At 45.2% G+C, this 18,123-nt stretch overlaps 1 protein-coding gene across 1 annotated transcript in view; it reads left to right on the top strand.

Moving 5' to 3' along the window:
• Nucleotides 1-372: 372 nt before the first annotated feature.
• Nucleotides 373-18,123, top strand: part of ME2 (malic enzyme 2) — a 39,216-nt gene continuing 21,465 nt past the window's right edge. Inside the window, exons 1-2 of the mRNA XM_081929786.1 lie at nucleotides 373-531; nucleotides 13,955-14,076. Of these exons, the coding sequence (XP_081785912.1) occupies nucleotides 13,969-14,076 (108 nt within the window). The 5' untranslated portion in view covers nucleotides 373-531; nucleotides 13,955-13,968. The remainder of the gene's footprint in view (nucleotides 532-13,954; nucleotides 14,077-18,123) is intronic.

Raw genomic sequence — 18,123 nt, 5'->3', positions numbered from 1 at the left:
ACTTCCTCTTTAAATCAGCGCCGGCTGGCCAAGCCGCACCCACCAACCTCGCGTCGCTTTCCTTGCCTCTCAAGTCCGCCATCATCTCCCCAGCCAGATGTTTTCCTCTGCATCCCGGCGCGGTGGTCCTTCTGAAGATGCTTTAGTTTAGCCTTACGAGAGCGCTCTGATTGGCTGCTCCGGCCAGCTTATCAGCATAATTCAAATAAGCCCCCCCCCCCCGCGCATCCCCTCCTTTCCGCCTTCCGTGGTTCCACGGCGAGAGCGGCGGGACCGAGCGGCAGAAGCACCATTGGCTGGCGGCCGCGGCCGGCTTTCTACTCGCCTGCGCCTTTCATTGGTCGGGCTGCGATGTCGCTCAGCGAGGGAAGACCCGCCCCGCAGGGTGTCGCTCCCTGACTCCGGCTTGCGTGCGTTATTCACTCCCGGGGCCTGCAGGAGGATCGTGGGCTTGGCAGAGGGCTTAGATGGTGGAATAGCATCACATAGCGCTGCGACGAAGAGCAGAAGGTGTCGGCAGCCACTTGCCTGGTAAACTATTTCGCGCTTTTATTAAAATCTACAACCTGCGTTTCTTATGGTTGCCCTTTGTAGTTATATTCAATTTATTTTCTTCCTGGTTGCCTTTCAGTTCAGTCCTTTTCCCTCCCCGGGACCTGTCTTTTAGACTCTTAATGTACCTTTACATATATACATATACTTTTCATGTATGTGTGTGTGTTTGCTGTGGGCAAATTTATAATTAAACTGCAGCTCAAGCTGGTGTTACTATTATTAATAATTATTATATTATAATATAATAATTATTAATAATAATAATTCATCATAGCAGTGGCTGCTGGATGGACCACTGGCATTTTGAAACTTGCTTGGTAAATAGTGCATCTCCGCAGGCCCTCTGTTGAGTGATTTAGGATGCGGGTAAAATTGTGTGTCTTTAAGTAGACTGTTAAGCATCCACGCTGTGGGGTGGTGATCTCCTAAAAATAATTTGTTTTTAGAAACAGATTTTTCGCATGGGCAGGACGAGCCCCCCTCCTGCTCAGATCCATATCCGATTTATTTTTCGCAGTCTTCTGTTTGCAAATCATTACTTCCAACAGTGGGGATGGTTTGCATTTCTGCAGGCTGCTTACTGGTATCTGGCAAAGTTCTTTGGGACAGCACAATCTGCTTGGGACAGTGTTTACGGTTTTATTTTGAAGGAAACAAGCTGTCTGAAATCAAGTGTGTGTGTGTTATAAAAGCAAGTGAGAGCATATTTGCAAAAAACCTTCACTTTAGTGAAGACTTGTCAGTAAAGAGGCAGGTCTGTGTGGTGAAGAAACATATCCTGAAGGGTAGCTAAACCTTCAAGCTAAAATCTGATAGTAGTTGAGCTTTAAAACTAGTCATCCTTATTGCTGCACGTCCAGCCCTTAGAGCAAAGCCATTTTGTGTGTCAGCTCTTGGCCTGAAGTGAACCTCTCTCTTCTCAACCGTAAAAGTCAGGAAGTGAAGATTTCAGACTCGGAAGCAAACATTTTCACTCTGGGTTTGATCGCAGATTTCTTTTGCAGTGACTTTGACATATGTAGAGCCAAAACGTCACTTAGAGCTTGCAGCAGCAAAGAGAGAAAGAAAAATCCCATTCTAATGGGCCATAGAAAGAGGACCAGAATAGAAATAATGAAATGTTCCTTGTAAGTTTATCATGTAAACTGCAGAAATAGAAACAACTAATTGATGGTTAATTCTTGACTCTTTTTCCTGATCCTTTCTTTGCTTGTGGTTCACTGGAATATTATTTTCCATTCCACCTTTAATTGCTGCAAATAAAGACCACTTGTGCTGTCAGCACAGCCATAGTGAGTTTTGCTTTCTGTTGTATAAAACCATTTCCTTAGTTTGGAGGGACATACGCAGAACACAGGAATGTCTCTCCTTAGCAGGTGGGCTGGTGGCTCTGGTATTTTTCTATAGTGTTCAGTCTGTTCCTTGTAATATGCTCAGTGGCTCACTTGCTAGAGCCACCTGCCATGTGCACATCTTTGCATGTAGAGTACCGTACTTTGGCTTCTGCCACCTGCTTATGTATTCCAGAGCACTGTAAATGTCCCGTGAGATACTGCTGCATGGGAAATTCTGCATTGTAGTATTGGGCTTGGAGCTGTCAATCTTACTGCATTTTATGTGGTGGAGGGGTGTAACAAACATACCCACAGTGACAAGTGCCTTCTCTTCAGTTTCTTTCATAAGTCCCTGAAAATTAGCACAATGGGGGAAGAATAGCCATGAGGACTTAGTTGTGTGTTGTCTGTCCTCATCCATTTCTGTCCTGTGTTATAAAATGCAAAAGGATCTTTTGCCGGCCAAATTAAGCAGCTTTTTAGCCGCAGGGGTATGAGGGGAGAGGTTGAAAACCCCGCCCACTTCACGCACTGGTCTTCCACTTTCCTTTGCAGGTTAATGTTTATTTATTTAATATATGCATAACCTGCCTTTCAGGGTCAAAATCAATAGCTGAACTGCAGCAGGCCTGTTAAGAGCTTTAATCACAAGAAAGCAGCAGGGAATCGATAAGTTTTTAGGGCCTTGTGTATCACGACAAAAGCGGAGTTCCACACAGCTGGAAAATGGTTCCATGTCCCCAGTTTGTAAAACAAAGCACACAAAAATGCAAGGACAAACTATGTTTGATATGCGGTCTTTAAATTCCCCTGTTGTTGGGAATGGAGTGCAGCTTGTCATGGGGTGAGGTAGGTTCTCTTTCTTTAGCATTATGAAATCTTAAAATCTACCATTAGCAGGAAATAAAGTAGAGAGACAATGTTAGAGAGTCCCTTCTTAGACAGTTGCATCACATACTTACATACTCCTTCATCCCTGAAAGGAGCAAACCTAAAACTTGCTTCTAGTTTGAACAAGCTGGTTGTAGATGTGTTTTGCTTGCCACAGAAGTGCCACTTTGAAGTTTCTTTTCTGTGTCTCTGTGATGCTCTCCGTTTCATACACAGGCAAAGGAATTAAATACTGTATGCCTACTTTTACTATTTACACTATTAGGAGGCTTTAACTACAGGTCTTAGGGATGCGGGTGGCGCTGTGGGTAAAACCTCAGTGCCTAGGACTTGCTGATAGCAAGGTCGGCGGTTCGAATCCCCGCGGCGGAGTGAGCTCCTGTCGTTCGGTCCCAGCTCCTGCCCAACTAGCAGTTTGAAAGCACCCCTAAGTGCAAGTAGATAAATAGGTACCGCTTTATAGCGGGAAGGTAAACGGCGTTTCCATGTGCGGCACTGGTGCTGGCTTGCCAGTTGCAGCTTCGTCACGCTGGCAACGTGACCCGGAAGTGTCTTTGGACGGTGCCGGCTCCCGGCCTCTTGAGCGAGATGAGCGCGCAACCCTAGAGTCGGGCACCGTACGGGCAGGGGTACCTTTACCTTTAACTACAGGTCTAGAAACAAACTATTAAAAACGGGCATTAACGTGTTTCCAATTTTCCTACTCTGTCTATAAAGTCATGAAGTCCAAAGTAGATTATTTAGGACCACCTGAAAATATGTGGTTGCTCACTGCACTCCAGTACATTATATATTTTTGATGTAGTCATCATCTTGAGCAAGATAATTGCATTATTATGTCTGTAACATCCAACCTAAATGTCTTCACTTTTTTGCTGCGGGACAAAAATGCGAAGAATTAACTGATTCTGAAATCTAATATGCAGAGGCAGTGTCTCTATTTGTTTGAAGCAGAGGCATAATGCATCGATCAATTTGTACCTGGAACTTGCCCAGCTTAATGAATTATAGCCTGTTTTATCTCTGCTAAAGTGGTGAGCCAATCTAGCATGAGCTGTTCTGTCTCAAGCTTATAAAAAGGTCTGGCTATTTCCACAAAAAGAGCGGACGCTTAGTACTGTGATTCATCTTGCTTGTTCTAAGGAGCATAAAGTCCTTCATTTTAATGGTCCTCATGCCTTTGGATGAGGTCTAATCCTGTACAAGGTCTCTGCTCTTTCTTACTTTGGACTGCAGCTTGGAGGCCCTTGTGATCCTTTTTTAAAAAGAAAATAATCCTCCCCATAGATTAGAAAGCTAGCATGTCAGGGAGAAAGGCTCCCCTATCCCCTGGTTTTCAGAATGCAGGGAGTTCAGTATGCTCAAGGAAATGTGTTCCTCTTCTCCTGACATGCTAGGTTTCTATATGCAAGGAAGGATTTGCATGGAGGAGTGTTCCGTTTTGTGAGCCCCCACACGGAGCCTGAAGTGGTTTGGCCAATAACATGGTGCCTCATTACCTGAAGCACTTTCCCCCTAATAGTTCTGGTGAAAATAAAAACAGACACCTCTGCTTTATCCATAAGCAGGATGGGCATAATAATAATAATAATAATAATAATAATAATAATAATAAATAATTGATTATTTATATCCCACTCATCTGGCTGGGTTTCATCTGGGCGGCTTCCAACACAATGTTAAAATACAATAGTCCGTCAAACATTAAAAGCTTCCCTGAACAGGGCTGCCTTCAGATGTCTTCTAAAAGTCTGGTAGTTGTTGTTCTCTTTGACTTCTGGTGGGAGGGCGTTCCACAGGGTGGGTGCCACTACCAAGAAGGCCCTCTGCCTGGTTCCCTGTAACTTGGCCTCTCGCAGTGAGGGAGCTGCCAGAAGGCCCTCGGCACTGGAGCTCAGTGTCCGGGTAGAACGATGGGGGTGGAGACGCTCCTTCAGGTATACTGGACCGAGGCCGTTTAGGGCTTTAAAGGTCAGCACCAACACTTTGAATTGTGCTTGGAAATGTACTGGGAGCCAATGTAGGTCTTTCAAGACCAGTGTTATGTGGTCTTGGCAGCATGTGACTCAATGGAGGTGAATGGGCCTAAGTCTAGGCGATGTCCTGTTGCTTTTCTTATTTTCTTCTGCTGAGGCCCAATGGAATGCTCCCTCTTGGCATAGACCTCTCTGCTTATTCTATTTCTATGTTTAGATGGTGTGCATTCTTCTCCCCATTTTATCCTCCTAACAGCAACCCTGTGAGGTAGGCTAGGCTGAGAGTCAGGGACCTTCCCAAGTTCACCCAGTGAACTTCATGACTGAGTGGGGATTCGAACCTTGGTCTCCCAGGTTCTAGCCCAGCGCTCAAACTTCTCTCCCCATTCCACACCCGCTTCCTAGCCCGTGCGTTTTGCTGGCCTGACTTTGCACCCTCCTGGAGTGTTTTTGCCTGGCTGGAATTTGCCTCTTGCTTGTCTTGATGGAGGGTATGTGTCAATATGTGTGGGAACTAGCCCAGCTCAGAAAAATAAAATTTACATCTTTGAGCCGTCCACTTTCCCCCATGTTTCGTGTAAACATTGCTTTGACTGCTTTTGAATAACTTTTTTTTTAATTCAGAAGAAATGTACATTCTTTTTTTAATCATTTTTATTAATTTTCCAATAAAAAACATCCAATCAACATATCCAATCGTAATCCAGTTAAAACAAAAAACTAAAATAAAAAAGACCAAATTAGAATCCAAATTGTAATTATTAATTTTTCAGGGCTCCTCATAGTCTGGACCTTTCGTATTTTCCACATCCCGATTTTAACGCTTTAAAGTTCTCTGTCTCTGTCTCTACGATTCTCAATCGTGTCAGGAATCATATATCCTTTCGTCCGTCGAACACAGCTTTATCTCTGTGTCTGTATATTTTTCCAACTGTCTATTTGCCAGCGCAGCTTCCCCTGACTCCATTCCAGTCCGGGCTGTTGTCCAAGTCTGTTATCTGAAGTTTCATGATGCAGCAACTCCCAAGTCGTTAATCCTTCCAATCCGGGCTGTTATCCAAACCTTCCTTTGGAGATTTAATGACACAGTACCTTCCACATTGTTGAGTTGTTATTATAAATTGTTGGGCAAACTGCTTGCAATATTGCAGTGTTAATAAACTGTATTCCACAGATATAAGTCATTTGACGATCGATCGTCAGAAATGTACTCTCTCGTGCCCCCACCTTCATTTTCTTTTTTAAAAAAAATGTTATGATAACTACCTCTGAGTGTTAGGGGCTGGCTGGAGACGAATAATGTAAATGCATCAGCTGGCTCTAATATTTATTTATTTCATGGAATTTATACACTTCTGGATAGTAAAAAACAACAACAATAAACCTGTCAGTGGTTTACAGATAATATAAAACAATGGTTTTATCAACAAGAATTATTATTGCAAAAATAGAATATATTTAGCTATGCCCTCCCTTCCCCCCTGACAGGGACTCAAGGCGGCTTGCAGATAAAATAAGAAGAGAACAAGAATTAACAGCAATAATTTGGAAAAGCTCAAACTAACAATAAACCAAAAACAGATTGAAACTCAACATCAGTGTACACTGGGTCCCACTGATGGGAAACATTTGCTCCCTAGATAAGCGCCTTTGTACAGTGCTAACGATTAGTTTGAACTGGCCAGCTGCCCTTCTGATAAGAGGTTTCCCCTCAGAAACCAGCAATCGTCCGTGACTCAGAGAAATGCCGTCTTCCAGATACCAAAAATTATTGGCTTTGTGAAATCGAGATGGGTAATACAATTAGGAGGGGGAAAGCCATTGGTGCCTCTGGTCTGATTGAACGGAAATCACATGTCTCCAGGGAAAAAAATGAGTGTCAGAACTTTTCTACATAAAATCAGGCAGGGAGCTGTAGGATGCCAACCTGATTTAGCGAACCTGGGGTTTTATTCAACCAAGCCCTGCTCAGAGTAATCCCGTTGAAATTAATGCACCTACTTTGTGATCTATGGGTTTACTCTGGGTAGGACTAGCATCCCAGGGTGCAGGTCCCCAGTCAGCCATCAAGGTTGATTACTGGGTGACCTTGGGCCAGCCAATGTATCTGAGCTACCCGACCTCACAGGATTGTTGTGAAGATAAAATGGGAAGGAGGAGAATTATGTCTGTCACCAGTTCCACAGGGCGGGTGCCACTACCGAGAAGGCCCTCTGTCTGGTTCCCTGTAACTTGGCTTTTTGCAGCGAGGGAACCACCAGAAGGCCCTCAGCGCTGGACCTCAGTGTCCGGGCAGAACGATGGGGGTGGAGACACTCCTTCAGGTATACTGGGCCGAGGCTGTTTAGGGCTTTCAAGGTCAGCACCAACACTTTGAATTTTGCTCCAAAATGCACTGGGAGCCAATGAAGCTCTTTCAGGACTGGTGTTATATGGTCTCAGCAGCCACTCCCAGTCACCAGTCTAGCTGCCGCATATGATATGATATGATATGATAGCCATCTTCAAATATCTCAAGGGCTGTCCTATGGAAAATGGAGCAAGCTTGTTTACTCCTGCTCTGGATAGTAGGATTCGAACCAATGGCTTCAAGTTACAAGAAAGGAGATTTGGACTGAACAACAGGACTAAACAACAGGAACAACTTTCTGACAGCAAGAGCTGTTTGACAGAGGAACGGTCTCTCTCAGGAGGTGGTAGACCATAGCTGTCAAGCGTCCCTTATTTGGTGGGACAGTCCCTTATCCCAGTGCCATGTCCTGCTGCTGTCCCTTATTGATGAGGCTTCGTTTGGCTGCTGGCTGGGCTTTCTGCCTTTGGCTTGGAGGGGCTCAGAAGTTGAGCATACCTGTGCCCGGAAAATCCCGTATTTTGGCTGCTGATCCCTTATTTTCGAGGCTGCTCCTCCCTTATTTTCAAATCTGTAAGTTGACAGCTATGTGGTAGACTCCCCTTCGTTTTCCAGCAGAGGTTCAGTGGTCATCTGTCATGGATGCTTTAGCTGATATTCCTGCATTGCAGGGGGTTGGACTAGATGGATTCTTGGGGTCTTTCCCAACTCTATGATTCCCCCTGTCCCAGCATCATGGCTCCCTTCTGCATCCTTGGTTTGCCACAATTGCATTTATTCCCCGTCCCCAAAAAACAAAAACATTGAAGGGGATTCAATCGCAGCTGTATCCCTTTTCAAATCATCGCTTCCCCCTGCATCCGTGGCTTGCCAAGTCCACATCTTTCTGATTTCCTCCTCGTCTGAACTGCTGTGGCTTTTCAACTTACCTCCAACTTACCTGCTGTTTGCTGAGGATTCCTCCCCCAGGAAAGCTGCGCCAGTGCTTTGTGTGGAGTAAGTGACCGGATTAGTGATAGTTAAGTGGTCGCCCCCACTTCTGCTTGTCCCACTGCTCCCACCCCGGGAAAACCCGCTGTTCACCGCTGAATCAGAATAAACATGTTATGTACTGAGTTGAATAGGATCCAAAATGCAGCAGTCTGGTTGGTCCTAGAACAATAGGATTCAGAATGCAGCAGTCTGATTGGTCCTAGAACAATAGCATTCAGAATGCAGCAGTCTGATTGGTCCGCAGGAGCCACCCAATCCAGCTCCAGGTGGAAGTGACTCCACAACCTCATTGGCCTACAGGAGAATCCCAGAATTAGCCAATCACGTGGGGCCCATTGTGTAAATAATGTACCGTATTTTTTGCTCTATAAGACTCACTTTTTCCCTCCTAAAAGGTAAGGGGAAATGTGTGTGCGTCTTATGGAGCGAATGCAGGCTGCGCAGCTATCCCAGAAGCCAGAACAGCAAGAGGGATTGCAGCTTTCACTGCACAGCGATTCCTCTTGCTGTTCTGGCTTCTGAGATTCAGAATATTTTTTCTCTTGTTTTCCTCCTCCAAAAACTAGGTGCGTCTTGTGGTCTGGTGCGTCTTATAGAGCGAAAAATACGGTATATAAAGCAGACATTTCAGGGGAACTTCCATTCCTCACTACTATGAGCTGAATAAAGAGCATGAAATCCACACTCGACTCCGAGTATATTTCAAAACGTTAATTGGTTTTTCTGTGGATTGCAGCTTGTTCCGTTTCAGCAGTAAATAGCAGGTTTTCTAAGAGAAAACTGTGACAAATGAAAAATTACTTGGACTTGTGTAGACAGCACAGGACAAGTGGGGAAAATAATCACTTGGGCTTTGTGGACAAGCCCTAAACCTGAAACCACTGCAAGACTTACTTGTTTTGCCAAGCTGGTATTTGGCACACTTGACTCAACCTTTCACGCTCATATTCACACGCTCACCTGGGGCGATTAGCAGTAGCCCCTAGGTGAGCAGGGGCATAGCAAGTGCCCTGCCCCATTTCCCCCACGCTGCCTCATTCCCCCAACTCCTGCTTGCCCCATGGTTTAAAGCACCGGGGCAACTTTTCTTACCCATGGCAAAAAGAAATAATAAAAAACAAACAAACCTAATGTGTGTGTTCTCCTTGTGTTGAAAAACTAAATTAAGAAATTAATTTGAAGGACAAGTAGAAAGTCCGAATTCATTATGGTTTAATCGGCATTTATTTTAAATTATGAGTTCAAGGACAGAGTTTGGGAGAGAATAAGTAATGGCTAATTAGATTGTACCGGGGCCAGATGACACTTGTATCATATTTCATTTGTTCCTCCTCCTGCAACGGGAGAGCAATCCGGTTCCACAGGTTGCTCATTAACTGGAGACAGGTAAATTAATTTGTTGGGAGGAGTACCTTCTGTTGGCTTTATATCATGGCTAAATATATTTGAAGGTGCTTATCCTCCTCTAATGGATGCCTGTCAGTAATGCAGAGCAGAACGTACTGTAGTGCTAATTGCTGTCAAATTGGGATCTAAGGACCCGCGTTATCTGAGGTGCAACCCCAGTAGCAATTGACGAATCTGTCTGGAGTTGCCTTTCAGACTGTGTCCAGGGAAATTACCTTTCAGGGGGGTTTATTGGAGAACTCCGACTGATTCACAGCTTCTTCACTGAGGCATTGCAGAGCATAACTTCAAAGCATTAGTTAATTAGTTCCATTAAAAGCCGAGTGGCAAATAAGCTCCAAAATCTTTTTGTTGTTTGACAGGTTCTAAAAACCTTCAACCTAGGTCAAGTTCTCCTGTTTGAATTGTCTGTGTACCAATGGCATCTCTTCAATAAATTGGATTTGATACAGATTTCTGCCATAGATCTTTCTCGACCAATTAATTCCAGCAGGCCAGCTGGGTTTTGTCCCTAGTCACTTAAGCGCTCTTCAGAAAGCAGCTTGTGTTTCTGTTAGCAACGAAGTTTCCGTTGCTTCTGTTGCCAGGCTGTAAATGAATAAACTTGGCCACAGGTCCCTCTGAACTAGCCTGATTCAAAAGAAAACTTCTTATTCATATTCTTTCTACTTTGTTTTTAAAGGGCCTACGCAGCAAAGGTTTGCAGATGTGCACCAAATTCGTGATTTAGAAAACAAAGTCGTTTCTCTCTCCCATAATACCTGCATCTTAAAGCGGGCAGCTAAGAGAGATGGAACTCAAGGCAGACTAAAAATAAAAAGGCACAATCGGTTCCCGCATTGCTGTCGGAACTTTCCAAAGGACATTTGGAGGTTTTTACATTCCTGGCAATGGATTTATTGTTTTTAAAGAGCAATTTATGGCAGTAGCCTCACCTTGTATAATAGGGTCCGGAATCTTGATTTCAAAGCCGTACTTAATATAGAGAGATAATTTATTACGGTCAAAGACCAGCTCGCATAACACAATAAAAAGCGTTCATAAAGATAAAATATACAATTAGAGCAGCTTGCAGCAATAGCTCATGTGTTAAAATTGAGATATATACATACACCCGTACAACTGAGATTTGGACTATCATAAAAATTGACCCTAAGGCACCCCAAAGGACGACTTCAGCTTTTCCCTAATAAGCTATTTTATTCTAGAGGATGATCTGTGCCTACAAATCTGGGCGCAGAATCTGGCTACCAGCCAGGTCGTCTTGTGATCTTTGCCCAAGAGGAGAGAATTAAGTTTAGACTTTTCTGAAATATCAGCGAGCCTCTTCAGCAAAGAGTCAGTGGTGTCTCTACGAATCTCAGCATAAAAAGGAGGTCTATAAAATATATGTTCAGGGCTCCCTATTTCCCCTAATGGGCAGGTGCACAGTCTTTGTGTGTACAGGACTTTCCCATAGGAGCCTTCCAGTTCCGATGAGGGCAAGGCCGAGCTTCTAGCAAGAGATAAAGCCCTTCTTGCATTTCTGGGTGTGAGGAACTAGAGATATGTTGCTGGAACGGCTACGTATCTCCCGTTTTCTATGACAGCTGGACATATAAAGGGCCCCATTACTTTCAGTAGCTTAGGGCCTCATCAAACCTTTATAACCACTTCCCTTGCTAATTACAGTGGTGCCTCGCAAGACAAAAATAATCCGTTCCGTGAGTCTCTTCGTCTAATGGTTTTTTCGTCTTGCGAAGCAACCCTATTAGCGGATTAGCGCTATTAGCGGCTTAGCGGGTAAAAGGCTATTAGCGGCTTAGCCGCTTAGAAAAAGGGGGGGAGCGGAAAAAATCGCAAGACTCGCAAGACATTTTCATTTTGCGAAGCAAGCCCTTAGGGAAATTCGTCTCGCGAAGCGGATCAAAAAACGGAAAACCCTTTCGTCTAGCGGGTTTTTCGTCTTGCAAGGCATTCGTCTTGCGGGGCACCACTGTAATCAATAACTTGAGACATGGAGCAGTATGCTATTCAAAAGAGGCCTCCACCAGAATTTCATTTTCATTGCTGTTTAAAATACGTTGGCATCTCGCTCCTTGCCCCGCCACATTTAATATTCTATAAAATGACATTAGAAAACCAGATAAAATTATTCTGGGACCCAAATGAGACCAAAGAAACACCGCTTCGTCATCCCTGCTATGGCATATCAAAGAACCCCCCCTTCCCCCTTTTGAAAAATTCAGCATTTATAGGCATGGCCTCTGCTTCAAACCATGAAATGCAGGTTGCGCCCAAGCTTGCAAAACAAATACTTAAGACTCAATAGATGCTGCTGTTGTTATAGTGCCTGGATAGCTCAGTTGATTAGAGCGTGGTGCTGATAACGCCAAGGTTGCAAGTTCGATCCCCGTATGGGGCAGCTACAGAGTCGCGCATTGCAGGCGGTTGGGCGAGATGATCTTTAGGGTCCCTTCCAACTTTAAGATTTTATTTATATTGTGCCATGTATAAGATGCTTTACTAAAGTCCCTACTGCAAAGGGCTAGCAATCTTAAAATATACCCAAGGAAGCAACAGAGGAAGAATGGTAGAATGTACCCTACGTACCCCTTCCCTGGAATGGGATTGTTTCAGTTACAGGTACTTTGGTTTAGCTACAGCAGGGACGCCCACTCCCAATAGACTGCGATCTCATAGTATAAAAAAACGGGCAGTGATCTACCCATTGTCGTTGGATGGACCAAAGTTGCTGAGCTTTTTTGGGAAAGGCAAAGTTGTTGAGCTGCAGGGGGGAGGAGATCGCTGGGGGGCCAAAGATCTACCAGGAATGCCCCGCAATGTACCAGTAGATCACGATCTACCTGTTGGACATGCCTGAGCTACAGTAAGAACATACAGTAGTAAGAGCTCTGCTGCATCAGGCCAGTGGCCCACCTGGTCCAACATCCTGTAGCCAACCACAACATCCTTCTCCGCTTCTGCGCTTTCTATAGCTGACCTTTGGAACCATTGCTGCCTTTGACCATGGAGGCTGAACATAGCCATCATGGATTAGCCTTGTCTTCTGTGGAATTTTCCTAAGCCGTCCAAGTAGGTGTCGATCACTACATCTTGTGCGAATGAATTCCACAGGTTAGCTGTGCAGAGAAATGCCTTCTTTTGTCTATTCTGAATTTCTCAGCGTTCAGCTCTCTGACGTCTCTGAGCCTCTAAGGGCAGCCTTTCTCAACCTGTGGGTCCCCAGATGTTGCTGAACTACAACTCCCATCACCCCTAGCTAGCAAGGCCAGAGCTCAAAGATGATGGGAGTTGTAGTCCAACAACATCTGGGGACCCACAGGTTGAGAACTGCTGCTCTAGGGTTATGGGAATTAAATTTGCGATTTCTGCAACTCGGTGAGCAATGGCACATGATGGACATGGGTGGCGCTGTGGTCTAAACCACCGAGCCTCTTGGGCTTGCCGATCGGAAGGTTGGTGGTTTGAATCCCTGCGGCGGAGTGAACTCCTGTTGCTGTGACCCAGCTCCTGCCTGCCTAGCAGTTCGAAAGCACGCCAGTGTGAGCAGATAACTAGATACCATTGTAGCGGGAAGGTAAACGGTGTTTCTGTGTACTCTGGTTTCCATCACAGTGTTCTGTTGCGCCAGAAGCAGCCTAGTCTTGCTGGCCACATGACGTGGAAAACTGTCTGTGGATAAACGCCGGCTCCCTTGGCCTGAAAAGTGAGATGAGCGCCAAAACCCATAGTTGTGTTTGACTGGACTTAACTGTCCAGGGCCCTTTACCTATACCTGTTTTTTACTGTAGTCATGCTGCACCCTCATATAGTAAAGGTAAAGGGACCCCTGACCATTAGGTCCAGTCGTGGCCGACTCTGGGGCTGCGGCGCTCATCTTGCTTTATTGGCCGAGGGAGCCGGCGTACAGCTTCCAGGTCATGTGGCCAGCATGACTAAGCTGCTTCTGGAGAACCAGAGCAGCGCACGGAAACGCCATTTTAGCTTCCCGTTGGAGTGGTACCTATTTATATACTTGCACTTTGACGTGCTTTCGAACTGCTAGGTTGGCAGGAGCAGGGACCGAGCAATGGGAGCTCACCCCGTTGCAGGGATTCAAACCACCGACCTTCTGATCGGCAAGTCCTAGGCTCTGTGGTTTAACCCACTGCGCCACCCGCGTCCCTTGCACCCTCATATACGCAGCCACAAAGTGCCAGGAGTAAAGCAAAGCACTAATGTTCCTTCCCACCCCCTTCTCTTAGCTCTTTTTCATTCATCCAAATGGTGTCCCTGCCTTGCTTGTAGACCGAGTTGTTGTTGTTTTGACAGGCTATAGGTGTTATCTAGCCAGCATGAGAAAAGCTTAACTATCCATAAAGGGTTTTCTTGTACCTCTGTGTCTTGCCAGCGTGAAACAAGACTGCCCTCTTTGTAATGTGTAACGTAATGTTTTCTTTCTCCAGGCAAACCATACAGAATGTTCTCCAGATTAAGAATAGCTTCCGCTCCCTGCGTGTTGGCATGTCGCAGGGTACATACAAAAGAAAAAGGCAAGGTTTTGATGCTGAACCCGAGAACAAATAAGGTCGGTCGCATGGAATGTCTTTCACGTCTGTTCTTGAATTGCTATCTGTGCTGTGGATCTTACCCAGAGCTAAAAGCTTCTGCAAGAGCAGGGGGAGTTTTTGTTCTGAGACTCATAGCCTCAAAAGAAAAGACTAAGGCTGGTGCAGTTCTTACCCACACTTACCTGGGAGTAAACTCCATTGAATTCAGTAGGATTGACTTCTGAGTAGGTGTTGTTCAGATGGTGTTGTAAATGAGATAGAAGCCTTACTTTAAGCAAAGCCTGAATGACCACATCCAACTTTGCATATCTTTATTACCGGTAGTTTGAATGGAAGGGCGACAACGTAGAGAATCACAACAAATCCTCCTCTTGTAATATGAGTACAGTGGTACCTCGGGTTAAGTACTTAATTCGTTCCAGAGGTCTGTACTTAACCTGAAACTGTTCTTAACCTGAAGCACCACTTTAGCTAATGGGGCCTCCTGCTGCCACCACGCCGCCGGTGCACAATTTCTGTTCTCATCCTGAAGCAAAGTGCTTAACCTGAGGCACTATTTCAGGGTTAGTGGAGTCTGTAACCTGAAGCGTATGTAACCCGAGGTACCACTGTACAGTCGTACCATGGCTCCTGAACGCTTTGGGAGTCGGAAGTTCTGGCTCCCAAACGATCAAAAACCGGAAGTGAGTGTTCTGTTTTTTGACCTTTTTTTTGGAAGCCGAATGTCTGCCATGGCTTCCGCTATTGTTTCTGGTGCGCCTGCGCAATTGGGAACCAATTGTAAGCTGCACCTTGGTTTTCAAACTTTTCAGAAGTCGAACGGACTTCCGGAACGGATTCCATTTGACTTCCTAGGTACATCTGTATACCAGTACAGTAGTACCTCAGGTTACATACGCTTCAGGTTACATACGCTTCAGGTTACAGACTCAGCTAACCCAGAAATAGTGCTTCAGGTTAAGAACTTTGCTTCAGGATGAGAACAGAAATTGTGCTCTGGCGGTGTGGCAGCAGCAGGAGGCCCCATTAGCTAAAGTGGTGCTTCAGGTTAAGAACAGTTTCAGGTTAAGTACGGACCTCCGGAACAAATTAAGTACTTTACCCGAGGTACCACTGTATAATACTGGTGGTGGTAGTGCATTGTGCTTGTGTTGGTGCAGTGTCATGGAATACTTAGCTGATCGGGAAACACAGCAGTTTGCAGTCCTTCTTCCATAAGGGAAGGAGACATTGTCAGTGTGGCTGGGATCAAAACTTTTCAGGTGGCAGGTGCAGGGCTGGTAGGGAAAGCACAGGGATTTGGTCAGCCAGAGGATAAAGGAATCTAGTGACAAGGAATGGTACAGGGAGAATTGAGATGAGAAGAAGAAGCTGTGGGAGAATGAATCTTGAGGGAAAGGGTAGAGAAGAGGAAAAGTTTGCATCAGAGAAGAGGTTCATCGCATATGGTTTAAGATTAGCACTTACCAAGAGGGAGGGAATTGGGTTATTTAAGGTAAGTAACTTTTAAAGCAGGCCTTTTCTCAACAACACTCTCCACATACTTTTTAGTTCCTAACTAGTGAATGGAAAGTAACAAGAAGTGGGGCGGGTGCTGTCTGCCTGCTAAATACGGGGCTCATTTCCTTGAAAACTCTCAGGATTATCTTGAGTGGTTCTTGGCTAAATCTGACCTTCAGAAGAATGTCACCTGGCTGCCTAATAATAATAATAATAATAATAATAATAATAATAATTTATTATTTATACCCCACCCATCTGGCTGAGTTTCCCCAGCCACACTGGGCGGCTCCCAATCAGTGTTAAAAACAGTACAGCATTACATATTAAAAACTTCCCTGAACAGGGCTGCCTTAAGATGTCTTCTGAATGTCAGGTAATTCTTTATCTCTTTGACATCTGATGGGATGCCCAGAGCCAAGAGAGGAGCAATGGGTACAGCAAGAGGTTTGGGTTTTGGCTGCCCCAACTGACCAAAGTCTCTTACCACAAAACTTGTGGCCCTCTAGTTAGCTGGCCTCCAACCTATAGCCTGCCCTACAATGGGTCACAGCCACAACACTACAATGGTACAAGTATATGGTGTTTGTTTAAAAGTGGATCCCCAAAGGCATGTTTGACCCAAAGGTGGCTCTCGCTTCTGAAAAGGTTTCTCGAGATGTCGTTGGGACTGCAGCTCCCAACATCCTTGACCACAGGGTCACAGGGGAGGTAGGGCAGTACGGAGCTCTGACAGACTGATCTCTTCCCCCCACGCCAAAAAATGAGTTACGATTCTGTTGACAGGAAAAATAAGAAGCAATTCCGTGTGACAAGACGATAGGAGTGATGAACCCCGAGGTCACTGCTGGGTTTACTGTTCAATCCGGCAGTTTTTATTGAGGCTGAGTCATAAGAGGATTAAGAATGAAGTCGAGACAGATAGCTGTCAAAAGGCGTAGCTGTGGTTGCTGAGAGGGAATGGGCTCTGAAAAATAAAAGTGCTAAATAATGGCTGCCTGGTTCTCTTCTGCCCCCTCCCCCCCAAAAAGGACCCTTGCCCATTTCAACAATAATATTTTTAATATTTATTATTTCTTAAACAGATGTTTGTTGAGCATCTGGATAAGCCCTAAGTAGGCCATATTGAAGCTCAATCTTCTGAAAAAGGAGGGCCTCTGAACACTGTTCAAATCTCTAAAGAGACTGAACAAGATGTCATATGAGATTAGTGACCCCGACTTTCCTTCAAAAAACAATATCCTTCATTACTCTCCAAGCCTCTTCATCCTTGGCAGATTAAAATTGAGGAAACTATGGGCCCTGTTAGCTCAATAAAATGTCAGGCTCACTGAGATTTAGCTTTGCTAAAAAAAATAAAACCCAACTAGATGGTACTGAGAATTGCCAGGAATTGTTTTGGCTTGTTGAATTAGATTAGTGTTGGTATAATAATAATAATAATAATAATAATAATAATAATAATAATAATAGTAATAATAATCTATTATTTATTTTTTATACTCCACATATCTGGCTGGGCTTCCCCAGCCACTCTGGGCGGCTTCCAACAAAACACTAAAATACAGTAATGCATCAAACATTAAAAGCTTCCCTAAACTAGAACGGGGTGCTTGTTTTTATTTTCCTTAGTATTCTTTTGATGAAGCAAATCTTAAGAGTAGGGCCGGGGATACTGGTTGCTAGGAAACAAGAGTGAGAGGGGCCTGTTTTGCTCATGTCCTGCTTGTGGTCTCCTGGACTAAATAGAATCCTGGACTAGCGCTAGGCAAGATCAGCCTTTCAACATCACGATGTATCCCCAGCCAACACATTGCAGTGTTGAAAAGCAGAGGGAGGAATGAGCTGCATCAGCCCTGGCCCTGCAAGGTACAGGGTGAAACCACCTCAGGTCCCTTGGCGGGTGCTGGTGCCTAACTGTCAACCATCCCTTCTTTGGTGGGAAAGTTCCTTATCCCAGCGCGGTGTCCCGCTGCTGTCCCTCATTGATGGTGTCCCTTAAATTTCCCGGGTTTCAAAGGAAGCAGCTCCTCTCCCTCCCTCCCTGCCGGCCAGGGAGGAGGGAGGCTCCAACTGTGTTGCTTGGCTACGTTGCTCACCCAATAAGGAGTCTAAGAACGACTGGGGGGTGGAGCTTGCATGCCTTGTGCCGATCAAATCGGCTGTGTTGCTTGGGGACTCACCTTTGCTCAGCGCTTCCCAGCGGAGAGGTGACAGTGGTTTCCCTTGTTGCATCCCCTTTGCCGAGTTGCTGTGCTGTGGGAACCACTGCTTGAGGCTTTGTTTGGCTGCTGGCTGGGCTTTCTGCCTTTGGCTCGGAGGGGCTCAGAAGTTGAACATACCTGTGCTCTGAAAAATCCCTTATTTTGGCTGCTGATCCCTTATTTTCGAGGCTGCTGGTCCCTTATTTTCAAATCTGTAAGTTGACAGCTATGTGCTGGTGGCGAAGAGAGTTCCTCTACTGCTAGCACGCCAAATGAGAAACAAGTTGCATTGGCTCCATCGCTGGCAGATGGCCATTGAACATCTGCTTAAAAATCTCCAAGGAAGGAGAGTCCACCACA

This window comes from Podarcis melisellensis (genome assembly GCF_964234715.1).
Source record: "Podarcis melisellensis genome assembly, chromosome: 11".
NCBI classification, from domain to species: Eukaryota; Metazoa; Chordata; class Lepidosauria; order Squamata; family Lacertidae; genus Podarcis; species Podarcis melisellensis.
This window is presented reverse-complemented; position numbering and strand designations above follow the sequence as displayed.